Source organism: Rhea pennata, chromosome 21 (genome assembly GCF_028389875.1).
Source record: "Rhea pennata isolate bPtePen1 chromosome 21, bPtePen1.pri, whole genome shotgun sequence".
NCBI classification, from domain to species: domain Eukaryota; kingdom Metazoa; phylum Chordata; class Aves; order Rheiformes; family Rheidae; genus Rhea; species Rhea pennata.
Genome location: NC_084683.1, coordinates 2789395 through 2809798, shown reverse-complemented (window position 1 = coordinate 2809798; position 20404 = coordinate 2789395). Strand labels below are relative to the sequence as shown.

The following is a 20404-nucleotide window of genomic DNA, read 5'->3' as shown; positions in this document are numbered from 1 at the left end:
GGTACTGGAGGGACTGAACTGGGGAAACTGGGAGGGATGGGAGGGACTAGGGGGTACAAGGGGTATTGGATTGGGGGGACTGGGGCACTGAGGGGAATGGGAGAACTGGACTGGGCAGACTGGGGGCAACTGGGGGGTACTGGGAGAGACTGGAGGGACTGAACTGGGGGGAATGGGAGAACTTGACTGGGAGGGACTGGGGGGACTGGGGGCGACTGGGGGGTACTGGGAGGGACTGGGGGGGAGTCGGGGGGGACTGGGAGGGACTGGGGTACTGCGTGCGACTGGGGGGGACTGGGGGGACTGGGAGGGTCTGGACTGGGGGGACTGGGGGTGCCTGGGGGGGACTGGAGGGACTTGGAGGGACTGGACTGGGGGGACTAGGGTGACTTGGGGTGACTAGGGGTACTGGACTGGGTGGACTGGGGGGACACTGAGGGGAATGGGAGAACTGGACTGGGAGGGACTGGAATGGGATGACTGGGGGGACTGGGGAGACTGGGAGGTACTGGATTGGAGAGACTGGACTGGGGGGACTGGGAGGGACTGCGGGGGACTGGGAGATACTCTGGGGAACTGGATTGGAGAGACTGGGGGGTTTGGGGGGGACTGGGGGGACTGGGGGGCACTGAGGGGAATGGGAGAACTGGACTGAGGGGTCTGGGGGAGACTAGGGGCCTGGACTTGGGGGAATGGGAGAAGTTGACTTGGAGGAACTGGGGGGATTGGGGGCGACTGGGGGGTACTAGGAGAGACTGGGGGGACTGGACTGGGAGGCACTGGGGGGGACTCGGGGGGGACTGGGAGAGTCTGGACTGGGGGGACTGGGAGAGACTGGGGGGGACTCAGGGAGACTGGGAGGGTCTGGACTGGGGGGGACTGGAGGGACTGGACTGGGGGACTGAGGGGACTGGGAGGGACTGTGGGGGACTGGGGGGTACTAGGGGGTACTGGGGGACACTGAGGGGAATGAGAGAACTGGACTGGGAGGGACTGGGGGCGACTGGGGGGTACTGGGAGAGACTGGGGGGACTGGGAGGGTCTGGGGGGACTGGGGGGGGGACTGGACTGGGAGGGAATGGGGAGATAGGGAGGGACTGGGAGGGACTGAGGGGCACTGAGGGGAATGGGAGGACTGGACTGGAGGGACAGGGGGGACTGGGGGGACTGGACTGAAGGGAATGGGGGCAACTAGGGGGACTGGGAGAGAGTGGGGGACTGGCCTGGGGGGACTGGGAGGGACTGGGAGAGACTAGAGGGACAGGGGGCACTGGGAATAATGGGGGCATGGGGAGAACTAGGGGGCACTGGGAGGGACTGGGGGGCACTTGTGGGGCAGGGGGCACTGGGAGGGGTCACTGCGGCGGTGTGTTTGTGTGGGGGGCACTTGGGGGGCAGGAGCCCCACAGCGCTGCCCAGCCCTACGGCGCCCGGCCCCACAGTGGAGGAGATTCCTGAGGATGTGGTGCTGCCCTGCCCCCCGGTGAGCACTTGGGGGGCGCTTGGGGGCTGGGGGGGGACCTGGGGTGCAGCGGGGCACGTGGGGGGCTAGGGGGCACTTGGGAGGCAGCCGCTGAGCCCGTCTCTGCCCTACAGTGCTGAGAACCCTGGAGGGGCCCGTCCTGCCCCCGCCACCCCCCAACCTATGTGTAGGGCTGGGGGGGACTTGTGGGGCTGCGGGGGAACTTGTGGGGCTGGGGGGATGTGTGGGCTTGGGGAGGTTTGGGGCGGTGGAGGAAGTGTGGGGCACGGAGGGACGTGTGGGCCTGGGGGGGGCGTGGGGGACACAGAGAAATGTGTGGGGCTGGGGGGAAATATGTGGGGCATGGAGAGACACGTGGGGCTGGGGGGTGTGGGGGGTGGAAGGGGACGTGTGGGGCGTGGAGGGACGTGTGGGGACGCCCCAGCCGTCCCCCCCATGACTTCTGGCCCCAGCTGCCCCCCGAGACTCTGCGAGAGCAAGTGCAGCGGCTCCAGGCCCACTGCCACCCCCTGATGAGCAGGGCCCAGGTGTCCGGGAGGGGCCCAGGTGTCTGGGAGAGGGGGCTCAGGCATCCGGGCGAGGATGCCTCAAATACCCCCCAAATCACCTTGTCACCCCAAATACCGCCCAAAATCACCTTGTCACCCCAGCTACACCCTCAAGTACCCCCAAACACCTTTGTCACCCCCAAATAACCCCCAAACCGCTTTCTCACCCCAGCTACACCCTCAAATACCCCCTAAAAGCATGTTGTCGCCCCAAATACCCCCCCTGCTCCTATAATACCGCCCCCAAATACCTGTCCCGCAGGTATACACACCCGTGCAGGGACAAATGCAACCCCCCCAGCCTGTCCAGAGACCCCCCCAAATACCCCCTTGGGGCCCCCCCAGGACCCCAACATCCCCCCCGACCCCGAATGACCCCTGGGGACCCCCAAATACCTGCCAGGACCCCTAATACCCTCCTGGGACCCTCAAATGCCCAGGACCCGAAACGCCCCCAGGGACCCCCAATATCCCCCTAGCACCCCAAATAATCCCCAGAGACCCCAAATTCCCCTACAGGGACCCCCAAATATCCCCCCTAGGACCCCAAATACTGCCCGGGACCCCTAATAAACCTTCTAGACCCCAAATGCCCCCCTGGGACCCCCAAATATCCCCCCCAGGACCCCAAATACCCCCCCAGGACCCCAATCCCCCCCAGACCCCCCTAGGACCCCAATTCCCTCCCCTAGGCCCCCCCTGGACCCAAATTCCCCCCCCAGGGCCCCCCCCAGAACCCCCATCCCCCCACGAGGGCCCCCTCCAGGGCACCCCCCCGGACCTCAATCCTCCCCCAGGGACCCCCCAGCCCCCAATCCCCCCCCGATCCCCCCCGGACCCCAGTCCTCCCCCAGGGCCCCCCCCAGGCCCCCCCCAAGACCCCAATCCCCCTGTTGTCCCAAAATGTGGGTTCTCTTACCCGGTGTGCAAGCAACCAACAGACACACAGGGTCGAGATATTTCTTTATTTCATTTCTGCGCAGAGATGAGTGCTAGGTGGTAAATCCACAAAGATAGCACACCTTCTCCCCCTCTCATTCTTGATTTATACACACTTTTCAGGGAGTATTTTATACAAATCTTTCTATTGATTACGATTTCATTACCTCAGGTAATCGCCCTGTGCTTGCGCTTTCACATTCTTGTTAATTAGCATAGGACGCGAAGAAGAGGCGGTAACATCATTATCATGTCATTTCCATCTCATTATTCATTTAGGGGTGTGAAGTTTAATATGTTAATAAGCCTTAATGAACCTAAGGTCACTTCTGGGTTATTCTGCTGTTTTTGTCTTACCTACCCCTCGCAATCTTCAAAGCGCTGTGGTTTCATCAAGGTTTTTTAGCTGGAGCTGGTTATCCTTTGCAGTACTGTTTTTCTCTCCCCCTTGTCCTTGAGTCTTGTTAATTATTTGCAAGGTTTTTCTCACAGTATTTCTCTAACAGCCTCATTGCGTGACACTGCAATGCTCGGATGCTGCCTGCTGTCCGGAGTTGTGAGGTTGCTGCTGCGTGAGGGCATAAGAGGCCAGCGTGAGGCTGTTGTGTGATGTTTGGGAGCGTGCACTGAGTTTGGGCTGTTTGCTTTGCAGGCCAGTGGCAGGCCCACGTCAGGTGCTAGTGGTTGTGCGGTGAGCTGAGAAGCAGCGGCTGCTGGGCCATTGGGGTGATCTTGTTGCTGTTTGCATCTCTTGATTGCGTAGTGCCTCTGAGGCGAGTGCTGCTGCGCAGGCTGCTGGTGGTGGCTATGAGGTGGCTTGTGCATGCGTGCGTAGCAGGCCAGTGCTGTGGCCACTGGTGGTGGTGGTGGTTGGGAAGTGCCTTGTGCCTGCGTGTGTGCTAGGCCAGTGCTACGGTCAGGCTTGTGAGATGCCTTGTGGCTGAGCGTCGTGCAGGCCAGTGGCAGGGCCGTGTCTGCTGTTTGTGGCTCTGAGGTGACTTGGGCATCATTCGCTTGGAGGCCAGGGATGTCAGCCCAACTGGGCACGCTTTCACAATTGCTGCAGGCTAAAGACCAAAGCTCCGTTCTGATCGCTGCTGGCTAGTGTAAAGTACTTGCATCATCTTGTGTTCTTCAGCTGTTTGTCCATATGGTTTTGCTGTGACTTGAAAAGCTGATGAGTGTTAAGAAAAAGGAGAAGCAGGATCCCTGCAGGGAGTGCACATGAAACCGTATGTCAGTATTTCTGGGTATCTGGTGCCCCCTGGAGACTGCTGCTGCCCACAAGAAACATAGAGACTATCAAGGCTGCACATTAGTAAGTGACCCTAGTCCAAGCAGACTGAAAAAAGAGAGGAACATCTTTTTCTCAAAGAAGTAGTGCAGGATACTAGAAAAGGCCGTAACAGTAAAAGCGAGTATTCGCTAAAATAATAATAATTACATGTCTTGTATTTCTGAAGTCTAATAAAGACTGATAGCTACGTTTCATGTTATGTATATATGCCCATGTATTTCAGAAACGAATGCGCAAGGCTATGTTTAGACAGCTGGTAGTGACATGATACGAAATGTACAGAGTTTAAAAGATAGCTTTAAGAGGTCCTATTAGTTGGTCTGAGAGGCCAACAGATAAAATGAGAAAATGTGGATGTCTCCTATCAGCCCTGGGATTGGAATTAGAATTTGATCACAAGCTTCATAAGATGATTGGGTGGAGTTAGTTCTGTGTGATTTTTTTTGAGGGGGTGGGGATGGGGTTTTTTTGAAGGTGGCAGGTGTTTGGGGGTGTCTTAGAGTGTTCTGAGGGGTTTTGAAACAATCCTGTGTAGAGAATAATGCTGGGTTGTTGGGGCAAGAGAGAAGAGAGAAATTTGTCAAAAAGGAGATAATGCTTTTATACAAAAGTTCTGAGAGTTAAAATTAAGACCTACCTGCTAAAATACTGAGCTTTAGAATTACTACATGCTGTTGATGCTCTGGCTAGATTTAGCCTAGTTTTCATGAGAAATCACTAGAGTCGTGTAGCTCTGAGTCCAGACCATTTAATTGAAATAAAATTTTAACTGAGCCTTGTCTGCACCCTGGGGCTCCTTCGACCCACAGAGGGCACTGTGCTCAAGTTCATCCTGTGTTCTGCCTTCTGAGGCAAGGCAGTGCCCATAAATGGAAACAGGAATGAAGCTCAGGATACTCCCAAGAAATTTACTTATCCTTGGGTTTTTTTTCTTTCTTTTTTCTTCTTTTTTTTTTTTTTTTTTTTTTTTTTTTTTTTTTTTTTTTTTAGAGAAGATGCCAATCAAGTGTTGTTCAGAGAAGTCTAAACATAGAGGAAATAGTTGTTTGGAGCTGGAGTTTTACATGAAATATGAACTTAATTTAGAGTAACTCTGAAGACTTAAATTCTTGCTTTGCATTCTCAAAGCTTTTTCTTAGGCGGAAAAAAATCACTATTCTCAGACTAAGGGCTTTTTTGTGTGAGTGCGGTTGTTGGGGGAGGTTGTTTTTTTTGGGGGGGGGTCCAGATTTATATTGTGCTTTACGGAGTAAGCTTTTTTACATGTAAGATTTCTAATGACATAAAAATAATGTGATTATAGCACAGGACTGCTTCTGATATTCAGCTTATTTATTTTACACAGATTGGTAATAAGGAGTAATCATGCCGTATCACTTGCCTTAGCGATTTGCAGTCCTTGAGAAGGAGAAACATACATATCCCTTAATCTCTCTTCCTTGCTTTCCTTCCTTTCCATGAAACTGGTACAGCGGCTGTTTCACTCCAGGCAGGATTCTGTGATCACCTTGATTTACAGCGACAATACGCTAGCAGAGACTAATGCTTACAGTTTTGGCTTTATTTTCTTAAAACTGGCTGCAATATGCTATTGCTGTTGAGCTGATGGTTTTCGGTTAGGCCATTTGTCCCTCTGTGGGGTGTGTGCCATTATTATGGCACATTATTACATCAGATGATGTGCAATATTCTCTCTTCTGCTTTTTTTTTTTTTTGTTTTTTCTTTTTTTAACAGCAAGAAGGTGAAACAGAAGGTGAGGCAGTTGAAGCTATTGTGGACGAATCAGAAACTTTTATTAAGGGAAAAGAGAGAAAAACCTATGAAAGACGCCGTGAAGCTGGGCAGGAGGACGATGCTTGTCATATACCACCAAACCAAGCAGATGGGTGTGAAGTAGTTCAGGATGTCAACAGAGGTGTGCAGATGGTTATGATGGAACAGTTGGATCCAACACTTCCTCAAATGAAGACTGAAGTAATGGAAGGTGCAGTGCCTCAGGAAACGGAGGCTACAGTGGATGACACACAGATCAGAACACCTCAGGTTGTTAATATGGAAGAGCAGCCTATAAATCTTGGTGAGCTTGAAGTACTGGTACTTGAAGTACTTGCCACCACTTCTGTGGAAGAACTTCTGGGAGCATATGAAAATGAGGTTTCCAAAGGAGGCCTGGAAGAGGGAGAGCCCATGATCTGTCACACTCCCGCTTTACCAGAAGGCTTCCAGGTAATGAAAGTGGGTGCAAATGGTGAGGTGGAGACGCTGGAACAAGGTGAACTTCAGCCCCAAGAAGATCCTAATTGGCAAAAAGATCCAGACTATCAGCCACCAGCCAAAAAAACAAAGAAAAACCAAAAGAGTAAGCTACGCTACACTGAGGAAGGCAAAGATGTGGATGTCTCTGTGTATGATGTTGAAGAGGAGCAACAGGAGGGTTTGTTGTCTGAGGTCAATGCAGAAAAAGTAGTGGGTAACATGAAGCCACCTAAACCAACCAAAATCAAAAAGAAAGGTGGGTTTGTAAGCAGATTTCTAAACTGCACTGGTTGTGACTGCACCTTGCAGTACAGTTGAAGTGATTGAGTAGATGCAAATGGGAGCGAAGCAGGCATGCTCAGTGTCACTTACCGTTTTGTATGAGAGCTCTCAGCTCTGTTTTCTGGGCAAACCTACTCTCTCCTGTCTGTAGGCTTGCAAAGGAGCTCATTTGCCTTGTGTGATGCTGTGGTATTAGTATTCCCATATCACTACAGTTGAAAAGGTTCTGCTTTTTGCTGTAATGCATATTCAAGAGATTATTGTGTACAATAAAGTTTTACATCAGGAACCAGTGGTATAATTAGTTTTTGGGGGGCGGAGCTTTTCGGACAGTCACATTACTGTTGAAGCACCTCAACACTCACACAGGTACTTGGACCTTTGTGTACATTCTTCTAATAGAATCTACTCTGTCTTTATTCTGTAGGCAGGTTGGGTCTATCTGAATCTGTCAGATTTCCTCTATGGGACAAGCTGGAAAGGAACAAACTATGCAATGCTGCTCTCTTTGTTTATTTTTTTTTCTTCCCCTGTGAGAGCAATTTTTCACCTGACCATGTTAGGTGCAAAGCTCATTCTGTACATAGATACAAAAACTAACTCTAGGATTGATCCGAAGTTTCTTAAAGCTGTAGAAAACATTCTGTTTGTCTTGGGTGTTATTAGGGCCCTCAGTTTGCTGTGTTCTGAGGTTTGTGCTGCCATTGCTTCCTATGGAAAAATAAGGTGAGGCTGGAGCTAAACAGAAGGCAGATGGAGGAGAAAAACAAAACAGGGAATAGGTTATAAACTGGACCAGTAAAACATGTAGGAATGAAAGCATGTTTCCATTGTTCCTCACTTAAGTTTCTGTTATAAAACTTAATATAGGAGTAATTTTGTAACTGTCATCAAATTTAAACCATGTTCTTTTGACCCTTCTGCCAAAAAAGTGTAATTCATGTTCTTAGCTTTCTTTTCATACCTCTGCATTATCTAACTGAATGGTTTGAAATTTGCAAATAGCCAAGTGATAAGAAAATAAGGGAGTTTGTTTCCCCCATTGAAGGCATGTACACTCTCTAGCAGTATCTTCCGTCCATTGGCTGTTTATACAAAGGCTATGGCGCCTGTGTGCCATTTGCTGCTGTAATCTAATCTTTCAGAACAAAAGGAACATTGCTAATTCATGGTGGGGGGGGTGGAGAGGGAAAAGCTGTGTCATATTTTCTGCCACTAAATCTGAATGTCACCATCTTCCTGTTTTCCTGCAAATGATCAGGTACTCGCCCTCACAAGTGCCCGGATTGCGACATGGCCTTTGTGACCAGTGGAGAGTTGGTTCGGCATCGCCGCTACAAACACACCCACGAGAAACCATTCAAATTTTCAGTGTGTGATTATGCTAGTGTGGAGGTATGTTAATTGTCACAGTGCCAAGTACATGCTTGTATGCTTCAAGACTTATTCATCATCTGTTACAAACTTTCCTCCTTGACCATTTTTGAAAAGCCTCTGAGTAAATGGGTTATGAATTACAGAATCAGTAAGGTTGGAAGGGACCTCTGGAGATCATCTAGTCCAACCCCCCTGCTCAAGCAGGGTCACCTAGAGCATGTTAGACAGGATTGCATCCAGGAGGGCTTTGAATATCTCCAGAGAAGGAGACTCCACAACCTCTCTGGGTAACCTCTTCCACTGCTCTGTCACTCTCATAGTGAAGAAATTCCTCCTCACGTTCAGGCGGAACTTTCTGTGGTTCAGTTTTTGCCCCATTGCCTCTTGTGCTGTTGTGTGGGACATCTGAGAAGAGTTTGTCCCCATCCTCTTGATGCCCTCCCTTCTGATACTTATACACACTGATAAGATCCCCCCTCAAGCTTCTCTTCCCCAGGCTTAACAGGCCCAGCTCTCGCAGCCGTTCCTCAGAGGGCAGGTGCTCCAGCCCTCTGATCATCCTTGTAGCCCTACGCTGGACTCTCTCCAGTAGCTCCATGTCTCTCTTGTACTGGGGAGCCCAGAACTGGATGCAGTACTCAAGACGAGTCCTCAGCAGGGCTGAGTGGAGGGGCAGGATCACCTCCCTCGACCTGCTGGCAACACTCTTCCTAATGCACCCCAGGAGACCATTGACCTTCCTGGCCACCAGGGCACATTGGTGGCTCATGGTCAGCTTGTCCACTAGCACTCCGAGGTCATCTGCACAGCTGCTTTCTGAATGAATTAGGTCTGTTTTTTTGGAAGCAAGTGATAGGGTTTCCTCAGTTGATGAGAAGCCTATTTGAGGATATTTGTGCACCAAAACCCTAGATCATTTCCATTTCCTCTTTGGAGACTGTAGTTTTCATTCTTTTTAAAAAGAGCAGTCCTTTAAGATGAGTAAAGGAGTTGAAGGAGGCAGGTATCTGCTGAGTAGAATGTACTTTAAGACTAGAGATGCTCTCCAATTTTAAAATGTGCACTTTGCATCTTACATATCTGTTGATAAAGTGACTGCTGCCAAAATGAATGGCGCTTTCCCAAATTAGTGAAAAACAGCTTTGCTAATTCTAAGAGGTTGTCTAATTTGCTTCAGGAAATAAAGCTTACTTGAATGTTCTACCCTGTGCCCTAAGCAGCACTGCTGCTTGTGCTGCAGGACAGCTTTTAAAATGTAATAAAAACTACATTGCAAGATGGGGATAGGAAATCTGAGCAAGGTCACGAACAAAATTTTTAAGAACTGATCTGTGCGGTGGAGGAAGGTTACAGTGGAGATGTTGAATTGGGTGCTTAATCTTCTTTTATTTATTTATTGAGTTTTCTGGGTGTAGGTGTTTCAGTTTGTGTGTGTATGTTTTGGGTTTTTTTTTTTTTTGTGGGGGGGGAATGCTGGGGTTTTTGTGGGTCTTTTAAGTTTTATCTATTTATTTATTTATTTATTAAAAAAAGAAACAAAACTTTGAGCTGTGACTGCGGTGTTGTAATTCCAGGCCCTGAGGTTTGAAGTGCTGAATGTGTTGTGTTGCAGTGCATGAATTAGGAAAGAATAAGCAAGTTGGTCCTATGTGAGCTGGTTGCAGGGTTTTATAGACAGCAGTTGGTGCAGCTTGCTCTTACTGAAGCAGAAAATGCTTTCCATTCATGTCTGCTAATTCTTAAGCTATGTTCATGCCTCCTAGATAATGGCAGGAGCGTAAAGGGATTAAGTCACCTTGATTGCAGGACTAGGGCTTTTTTATTGAGTTACTGATTTATTTCTTCCTGAAAGTAACTGGAGGGCATCCCGGGAGGCACCCTGTGGAAGAACATCTGCAGTGTTCCTGGGTGCATGCTTTCCTGGAACGCTTTTTCTCTGTGTCTGTCCAGGATGCTTTCAAATTTTAGCTTATCCTCTGACGTTGAGATGGTGGTTGCCAGTAAGGTGAGCGCAGGAGACAAAATCTGGCTGCTTTGAATGTAGGAGCAAGACTGGGAATAAAGCTGGGAGGTGGAACAGAGTGGGAAAGGGAGTATGAGTGGTTACATGGCAGTGCAAGACTGGCACTGAAACAGGTTGGTTGATTGTATTACTTTTAACCTTGCTACTGAAACAAAATGTTACTGTAACAAAATTTTTGACTGATTTCTTTTACTTTGGAAATCTTACCTATTCATGCTTACTAACTCCAGTCTTGCTCTTGGCTTTCAGGTTAGCAATTTGAAACGCCACATTCGCTCTCACACTGGAGAGCGTCCGTTCCAGTGCAGCTTGTGCAGCTATGCCTGCAGGGATACTTACACGCTGAAGGGGCACATGAGGACCCACTCTGGTACTGATGTCATGCTTTTAGCACGCTGTCTGTGTGCTGGTGTCTGAGTGCTGGGACAGTGCATAATGGTGCTCATGCTCGGAGTCAGCAAAATGAAGTATTCAAGTTTAATGTAAAATTATCATGAAGTCTGTAGCTGAAGAGAATGCACTGTTTATCAACATTAATAAATTCATAAACTGACACTAGTAATTGCTCTGAGAAATGTGCTAGAGGATTCTGATTTTTGCCTTCACTGTGAGGTGACAGAATACAGGCCCTTTATCAGTATGAAGATGAGCAATATCTTCTTTATTGATGTTTTACTTCCCACTGAAGGTTATAGCCACTTTTAGTTTCATTCTTGAGTGTAATTGCAACGGTGTCTGGATGCAGTTTGTGAAGATCCTTAGTCTTTTCTGTGATAGAAATAGGACTTTTTTTTCTAGCATGGAACACTGCTGGAGTGCTAAACTAATGAGGCTGCTAAAATTTAATGACAGAAATGTGCTTGTATGTATGAGCATTCAAAAGAAAATCTCAAATTTGATGTTCACAGTGTTCTAGCAACTTGCATGTAGGTCTTGAATGTGTTTCTCATCGTAAGGACTAATAATTAACTCATTTGCTCAAGAGTGAATTTGTTTTGTCTTTGTGTTGTAGAAAGATATTTACGGGAACTAAAACTTCTAGAGAAAGAAACATCATTGAGCTGTTTGCTGGTTTCTGGGGAGTTATTTTATTTAGGGCTTTTTGATTAGATTTCTTGTTAATAAAAGTGCTTGTGCTACCTTTTTTCCTTCCGTTACTGTAGGAGAGAAGCCATATGAGTGTTACATCTGCCATACTCACTTCACTCAGAGTGGTACCATGAAGATGCACATTTTACAGAAACATACGGAGAATGTGGCCAAATTTCACTGTCCTCACTGTGATACTGTTATAGCAAGAAAGAGGGACTTGGGTATGTATCTTGGCAATGTGTCCATTAGCGAAGTTACTGCAGAAGGCTACACAAAACATGCCTTCCCAAAATTAGAGTTCATGTAACCCATCAGCTGTCTTACCCCCGCTTTAACCTAGTAAATCCAGTAACTGCACAAAATGAAGCACAGGCTTAGAAGTGTGGCTGGTAATACATACTTTTAGCCTTTTAGCTTACAGTAACTGCTGCATGCTATGGGAACAGCACTTTCAATTGCTTTTCATTATTTGAAAATGCAGCATGTTTTTCAAGCATCCAAGGCAAGTTATTTTCATGTCCATAGGTGCGAGGCATTTATTGAACTTAGACTAATATTTTAACTGTACGACTTAAGGTCCGAGAAATCGGAAGGTCATTTGGCGTGACCTCCTATGTATTGGAGGCCCAGATATATCTTCATCAAGCTGAAAGGCTTGAATTAGCCTAAACGATTTCATTTTTCAGGAAGTGGAGCTGTGTGCCACAGACAGAATAGGAGAGACTGAGTTGTCACAAAAGCCCTGAGTCCTTGCAGTAGGAGAGTGTTGACCTGGTGAGCAGTTCCCCATGATTCTTGCAGACAAGCTCTCTTTTATGATATACAAGAAGGTGTAAAATAGTACTACTCCCAGAGCAATTGAAGATAATCTTTCTCAGTGAAGAAAAGGCTGAGATTTGGCATAATTCTGTCTATAAGCAAAATATCAACCAGATAACGGGAAGGTAGGTTCTCCCTCATAACAAACAGATGTAAAGTGCTACAATGAAGGACACGTTGAGACGATGACACCAAGTGTCTATGAAGCAAACAAGTACTGATCTATAACAGGAAAAAACAGAATAGCTGTGAAGATTTTTTTTCATAATGATTGTTCAAGCTACAGCAGGCTACCTTGTGCAGGTGCAATATGCTCATATTTGGAGGATTTTAAAGTGATTAAAACCTCTGATAGGGGTTAGCTGTAGGTACCCCTGTTACCCTCTTGTCTTGTCACTTTGACTTCTAATCCTGCAAAAAATCCTGCTTCCCAATGTATTACCTGGCTTCTGACTGTATTCAGGCAATTCAGAGTGGTCTTAAGTGTCTTGAGGACAGTGCTGTGTTTTACCTTGACTTTACTTCATCTGTTGCATGAACTTCAGTAGCAAAAATTTATGTTGCTCTGTCTTCCAAGAGAATCCTTACAGATTGTCCGAAGCAGTCCTGGGCATCAGTGACCTGACTGCTATGTTTTTGAGATGGATTTTTGAAACAGTCTAGACACTAACAGTCTAAGAATCCTGCTGTATTTTGCAGATAGTGAATTTTGAATATAAGTTATGTGGTATATCATCAAACCCTTTATCAAATGCAAGTGTATCAGCACAGATTGCTGATATTAACCAAATCTAGAATCCTTTAAAAAACCTTACTAAGCTTTTGACTAGACAGTTCTGTCAAGAAGTTATGCTGATTGCTGTTAATTATAAGCCTATTAATTTTTTGATAGAATCTCAAATTAACAGTTTACTTTTCTCACCTGAACTCAAGAGTATACAGAGGGAAAGACACTGAGAGATTGTATACCAGGCTCTTTCACCCTTGGATAGCGTGATGTGATTAAAGGCTCTGGTTCTTGCATTCCTAGGTGTCCATTTGCGAAATCAGCATTCCTACACTGAACAGAGCAAGAAGTGTCGATACTGTGATGCTGTGTTTCATGAGCGATATGCCCTCAAACAGCATCAAAAGTCTCACAAGAATGAGAAGCGCTTCCAGTGTGACCAGTGTGATTATGCATGCAGTAAGGTAAGCTGGTGGGACTGACAGCCCTTAAGAGCATTAGAACAGGAGCTAAACACGTAAGCTAAGAAATCTTATCTGTTAAGTTTGACCAACTTTCAAAATCAGTGTTAGCTCTCTGACTTTTATTTATTTATTTTAAGGGCATGGGAGAGTTCAGTGGCTTTTTCTTTCTGCTGAAGTGCTCCCCTGTGGAGAGTATCTTTTAAGGGAGTTAAGTCACAACCTTGGCATATCTGTTGACAAAGAGCTAGAGTTGCTTGGAGGATGGAAGTAGGTAGGACCGAATATGCCATCAATCAGAGTGTGGTTGCACTTGGGCAGTACCATCTTCTCCTGGGTGTTTTTCTTGGACTAAAGTGTTTGACCTCGTCTTGCCTGCAGAAATAAATTTCTCAGTGTCTACATCTGAAAGTTTTCAAGTTATTCTTTCTCTTTGGTTTGTCCCTACCAGGAGTGGCACATGATCATGCATAAACGGACCCATACTGGAGAAAAGCCTTACCCCTGTAGCCATTGTGATAAAACCTTCCGTCAAAAACAGCACCTTGATAGGCACTTCAAACGATACCATGATCCCAACTTTGTCCCTTCTGCATTTGTCTGTTCCAAGTGTGGTAAAACTTTCACTGGCAGGGTAAGGGAGTGTGTGTGTGTGTGTGTGTGTGTGTGTGTGTGTAAATACATTTTGAGTTGTGCTTTTTGACTGAATGGGGGTTTTTGAAAGGAGGAGCCCTGTTACTCAAAGAAAAAGGTGGCTGGGGCACTGATCTTTTAAAAGGTGGCACTTGCTGCTCTCTGAGAGGAGGCTCTGGTATTGATACTGATACTGGCATGTACTAGCACTGGCATCATGAGCAGTAGGAAAACTCAACTTTATGAGTAGAAGTTAGTGAAATTTACCTATATTTGGTAAATATTTTTCCATTACAAAGACGAAAAAGAGACAAGCAGTCAGAAATGTCTGTGTAAACACAGAATATCTGATCTTGATTTCAATGCGTGTTGGGTTTTTTTTGGTTTTTTTTTTCCCCCATTCTGAACAGAACACAATGGCCAGACATGCTGATAATTGTTCTGGCCCAGATGGTGGGGAAGGAGAGAATGGAGGAGAGACAAAGAAGGGCAAACGTGGCAGAAAGAGAAAAATGCGCTCTAAGAAAGAAGATTCCTCTGATAGTGGTAAGATTCAGCTCAGTACCTTCTTAGCATTACAGGCTTGTGATTCATTGTTTCTTTGTTAGCTTTTTTCCAGTTCTGCAGGTTTGGTTTTGTACCTGATAGGCCTTTATGTACTCGATAAGGGGAAAAAAATGATCGTGTATGTATGTACATAGCGGACTGTGTGTGTTTAGGAAGGATGGTGTGAATTCGGCTGTCCTGGACCTCTTCCGAGACTCAGTAGTTGGGGAAAAAAGTGCTGTGTCTGTTACCCTTTGCCTAGACTGCAGTTGTCTGTCTTGCATGCTCTTCTGTGTGTTAGTACACTGTCTGATACTTTTTTCCAGTACTAAAGTCATGTTGTCCCCTGCTTTGGCCTGTCAGCTGCTGAAGTAGACAGACTGTTAGTTGATAAAAGTTGAGATCTGAGGAAAATATGAAGAAGCTCTAAAAAGGTAGGACCTGAAAAATTCAATAAAAGAAATTTGTCTTTGAATGACTGCGTACAATAGCGCAGCACATGCATACCTCCTTGTACATAAGGAAGTAGGTGCTTACAGACATGAGGAAAAATCTGGAAAGCAGTAACGCACAGAACAAATAGATGCTAATGTGAGATCTTGTGGCGATAAAATCAATCCCTTCAGCAAAATCTGACTGAGGGGGATGAAAGCACATCATATCCAGAGTATTTACAGTCTTTCTGGGATGTTGAACTGATCTTTTTTCAAGCCAGGAATGCACCCATAAGATGGCAGCATATAGTTAACCCTGGTATGTTTGGCTGCTTTCTGTTTTCTGTCTTAATTTACTTGTGAGATTTGAAGTTGAGGCCTGGTATGTGTTATGACGCCTCATCTTTGTGGAATCCCAAAGACCAATGGCCACCTTTTTGAAGGTATTTTTCACTTGATAGTAATCATTTTTATCACACCCTGGTCAACAGTTGTGCAGCTTGGATACTTTTTGGGTGTCTCTCTTAACTGAAAAGTATTAGAGCCATTATTGCTGCTTCTAAGAAAATGAAATCTCTACAGTTCATTCTTCCCCCTCAGATAAATGGAAGTATGCCTCATGCAATGGCTCACCTCTTCATGAGGAAGATAAGCTACTCTTCTGTGCAGTGGACATGCTTAGACATTCTGGGGCAGTCATTTTACCCTTCTGACAGTCTGTTCCCCTTGACACCTTTTATTGCTTTTTGTCTGATTTGGTTTTGCATGGAGTATTCTGGGCACATTGATGGTGCTAACTGGTAATTTCAGGGATGTCCTGAAGTACAAAACTTTGCGCCATTAGCTCAATAAACCACAGAAAAATTGCAAGAAGTTAAAACTTGTCATGAGCACCATTGGACTGGAATCACTTTCTAAGAAATGCAGTTAGCTGGCACCGAGGGGAGGTGCTATCATAAATCAGTTGGTGGACAGGGCCTCATAAAATAGGCTGTTCTACGTCATAAAGAGAGGTCTTGGAGAAGGTGCTCTTGGTCACTGATTGATGATCTATGGTATGTTGATGATCCTAGAAAGCATGGCAAGGTGTCTGCAAAGCTGTGTTCAACTGTGATGCTTAAGACCTCCCCAGTTCCATGTGACTTTACTATTTTCAACTTGACACTGAGGTCCTGAACACTGGTTGCAGTGTTCAGGAACTGCTACCCCAGTTGCTGATCTACGTTACAGAAAAAGATAAGTACAGTGCTGCTGTTTCTTGAGGTCTAGCAGACTTACTGTTGGATCACTCTTGACTTCTGGAGTGTTTCATAGAGGTATTGAAAGCACTACCACCAAATGAAATCATGTTTTCTTTCCCTTTCTGAATGGCATTTTGTTCCCTTTAATGTAGGAGTAACAAACTGAGTCTGTGCCACTAGGTTCTTAGCAAAGGCCTCATTCGCTGTCTCTGTTACCAGAGCCAGCTCCCTTCAGTTGAGGATTAAGTAATGGCTCTTTGTAGGTGAATGTGTTTAACCTCTTTAAACTAAAGACTTGCTTAATGCACTTCTTCGAGGATTTTTTTGTTTATTTCTTTTTTTTTTTTTCTAGAGGAAAGTGCTGAACCAGATTTGGATGATAATGAAGATGAAGAGGAGACAGCAGTAGAAATTGAGGCTGAACCAGAAGTTGAGCAAGAGGCTCCTGCACCACCTCCTAGTAAGAAACGAAGAGGAAGACCACCAGGCAAAGCTACCACCCGACCAAAACAATCCCAGCGTAAGTCACGACTTGAAGCTTACATTACAATGCTTGTTTGAACTGCATCTTCCTTGGATTTGGCAGCTCTCATCAGAGAACTCCTGCCCTCAAGTGAGCTTATTTAAAAAGTAAATAGCTGCACTTTTCTCTAGCTTGCTATGATCTTCCTTGTGCATGATGTTTGTTGCAAGCATTTCCTGGGTGTTAGGGAACATGCCTGTTTCAGATCATGCAAAAAGGAGATGACAGGATTTGTTTTTTTCTTTGATAACATTCCAGTTAATAAGTGTGTGTGCAAACTTTGTTTTTTCTTTTTTTTTTTTTTTTTTTTTTTTTTTTTTTTTTTTTTGTCCCAGTTGCTGGGTGTCTGCTCATGTTGCACTTGCTGTTAAAGAAACTGTTACAAGAACCACCATAGTATTTTATGCATGTAGACTTTTGCAAATAGTACTACAAGCAAACATGCTTCAGACCTGTAGTTTGGAGCATAGCATAAATATTGCGTAGTTGCAACTCCACAGAGGTTTCTTCTTAAGCATAGAAATCAATAACTATACAAAGTCTAAGTAAAATTTTAGAAAGTGCAGGAAGCAGTTCTTCCTTCAAGGGGTGAATGCTGCCTGGTGGCTTGGCTGTTTGATCAGTGCTCCAAATACAGCACATGTCCTTCCTAGGCTTACAGCCTGCAGAAGCATTTTACATTGACTACATTCACTAGTGTCCCTGTGGACTCTGAATCTGACTGAAACTTTGCCTTACCCTAAGTGCAGAGGAGCTGGTTTGAGGTGCATCTGTATACTGATAGTCTTACTTGATTACTCTGTAAAAATTGCTTAAATACTGTCTCATATATTCCTATATATCTTTTGAAATTTGCTACTAAAACATCTTCACAGAGGAGCCAGGGAGGTAGGGGCTTGATACTTGGATGAATGAGAGGCAGGCTGAATTATTCTGCCCTGAGGTGGGAATGTGTCTTTATTGGGAGCCCCTCCTTTGCTTTCTATGCAAAAGTCTAAGTATCTACTGAAAAAGTCATCTGAGGGAGGTGCAGGCCAGCCCTGGAACCAGTAAAAATCTGTCATTTTCCTCCTCCTCCCCATCCCCTTTCTTTTCTGCCCTTCTAGCTGCAGCAATCATTCAGGTTGAAGACCAGAACACTGGTGAAATTGAAAATACTATAGTTGAAGTAAAGAAAGAACCTGATGCAGAACCAGTAGAGGAAGAAGAAGAAGCTCAACCTGCTGTAGTGGAAGCTCCCAATGGAGACCTCACTCCTGAGATGATTCTCAGCATGATGGACCAGTGATGGAAGACGACTATACTGGCTGGCTGAACTGGCCTGGGCTGTGTTTAAGCGGCTCAAATCTTTTTCCTTTTACCCTTTTTCTTGGCTTTGGGAAATGCATCATTTTAGACCATTTTACCAAACTTACTGGGAAATAAAACTTAAAATGATGTTAGAATGTGATTTAACTAGAACTTGCTGTTTTATGTTAGCATTACAGGATCATGGAACATTAGGAAATATTTTGGAGTCCTTCAGGGTTTCCTGTGAGATGCTTGATTAGTTTTGCTCTGAGCTGCATTGTAAAGCTGATCCACGGACAGTGTTTACATGCAACAAGTTTTAATATACACAAGTGGGAGCCTTGACTAGAGTACATGGTAAACCACTCCGGACTTCCACTTCCAGTTCGCAGAGTCTGTGAGCCTCCTTTTCTCAGTAGTGTTTGTAACCGTAAATGCAGACTTGAGAGGGTTCTAGACTTTTAAAATGTTTTTGCTTTTCCCCACCGACTAGTTCCGGTTTTCCGAGTCAGCTGCACACGGTAGTTTTGGCATGCTCCAACTGGTTTCTGTCCTTAATATGCTTTATGATTTGCTTTCTGCTTTTTTTCATTAGTTAAGAGGTATGCAAAAACGCAGTTTAAATAAACCCCGGTATTTTAATTCCTTTCAAACCAAGTGACAAGAGACCTTTATAGAGTGTGAATGTTGGAAAAGCTGTTGATAACCAATCATGTAAAGAAAGGTACCCAGACTACTCCTTGAAGATCAACAGATACCCACATGTGAAATCTGGTTTTGAAGCACACAACTGGCATTTGAAACATGTATAATTAACCTTCTTTTTGAGTTACAATTTTACGACTACGTTTTCTTTGCTCTGTCTTGTAGTTGTATTTTGTGTTTATGAATCCTATGTTTAGGCAGAAGTGGTGATTTATAAGTGGGTCACTGCAGCCCTCAAAACCTGGGCCAGGAAATATTAATAGGTCAGTAATTACTCAATTTTGGATTTCTAACAGAGACAAAAGGAATAATGTGAAGTACAAATGATGCCTGTATATGAACTGTCACACGTTAAAATATGTAAGCTTTTTATAGAGCCTCAGTCTTGCTGATTTCAAACAAATTTTTCTTCTATGTATCGCTTTTAAGAGAGCGATCAGTTTAGCTATCAGACCCTAGGTTGATGCATTTTTGTACTTAGCTGTACTGTGTGATATTTTTCATTATTTTGGGAAGCCAACATGGGAAAAACTGTTATAAAATATGTAATGGGGTTTGAAAGCTGGGAAGGAGAATATACTGCTGTACAGTTAATAAATAATAATGGATTACCATGTGTGCTCACTGGCTGATTCTTTGTGTTTATTAACTGTTTGTCCTGGCAGTGATTTCCAGACTGTAGTCTCTCCTCCCTATAGAAGGATGCTTCAGGCCTGAAGTTACAGTGTGTCTGTGCCTCTCGTGGTGGGTCTTTTCCTCTACCTGTGCTAAATGCAAGGTACCTACATCTTAAATCATGGTGTGCTGGTTTTACCAGCCACAGGTGAATGTAGGCACATAATCATCAAATGTGGTTACTGTGGTCAAGCCAATACACTGCTAGTGTACAACCTGACTTGTCTTCTAGCAGCTTTTTTTGTATGCCATGGACCTAAGCTACTTTCTCAGCTGGGCCTGAATGGAGGAACATGCCCAGATGAGATAATAACGTAAAGTGTGTTGGACCAGCCACTCACTTGTTTAAATAAGTGTTTTCTTGCTTGAGCAAGGAGTGGGAGTAGCAGTTGCTTTTATCGACATTGTCTGTGACTGTCATCTAAACAGTGGGAATATTAGTCTCATTTCTCAGAATACAATGAAGATAAAACTTGGGCTTGCCATAGTGTATGTTCCTCTACTTAGAATGAATTCTGAAAGTAGCTTATAGAGCTGATAGAGTAAAGCAGTTGGATAACTTCAAACTGTGTAAGTTCTGGTTAGTTACTAACTTTGGAATGGAAGTCACTGCAAATGACATAATAGTACTCCTTAGAAAGAAATTCCTTAAAAGCACAAAAAAAGCAGTTGCTAGACATAATTTTCAGTAGATGTTAGGTTGGCTAGGTGTCTCTGGTTCCTTTGAACTTGGAGAGGGAGAAAAAAAGTGTGTCTAGAGGTCAGTTTGTGAAATCCTGAGCAGGATGGAAGGTTGCTTCAGCAGGTGGAAGATGAAAATGCAAGGCCTTTCTGGCAAGGATGAGCCAGATCTGGCTGCAGAGGAGGGTGGATTCTCAACTGGACAAGGAGTTTGTGTCATCAGAAACCATAAGAGATGCTTCAGGTGGAGACACTGCTCCGAAGGAAACACCATTTGCATGAGCCTAGAGCAAGAGAGGCTTTGTGGAAGGGAACTAAGCTGTCTTCAGGCACTGTGCTTTTCTACAATATGCGTCAGTACTGATGGAATA

General features: G+C 45.2%; 1 protein-coding gene across 1 annotated transcript; it reads left to right on the top strand.

The window, feature by feature from the left end:
* The first annotated feature begins 442 nt into the window (after positions 1-442).
* On the top strand, positions 443-17972 carry LOC134149704 (transcriptional repressor CTCF-like). The gene is made up of 11 exons (XM_062592917.1): positions 443-505; positions 6003-6780; positions 7128-7175; positions 8068-8201; positions 10456-10576; positions 11370-11519; positions 13148-13308; positions 13757-13939; positions 14349-14484; positions 16512-16679; positions 17789-17972. The coding sequence occupies exons 1-11, from the start codon at positions 443-445 to the stop codon at positions 17968-17970; spliced, it is 2124 nt and encodes a 707-aa protein (XP_062448901.1). The 3' UTR covers positions 17971-17972.
* The last annotated feature ends 2432 nt before the right edge of the window (positions 17973-20404 follow it).

Excerpts from the sequence above, each read along its gene's own strand:
- LOC134149704 (XM_062592917.1), top strand. The coding sequence starts at position 443 with ATGGGAGAACTGGACTGGGAGGGACTGGAATGGGATGACTGGGGGGAC. Across the intron at positions 8,202-10,455 it reads GTGATTATGCTAGTGTGGAG|GTTAGCAATTTGAAACGCCA; the intron begins GTATGTTAATTG and ends CTTGGCTTTCAG. Across the intron at positions 14,485-16,511 it reads AGAAGATTCCTCTGATAGTG|AGGAAAGTGCTGAACCAGAT; the intron begins GTAAGATTCAGC and ends TTTTTTTTCTAG.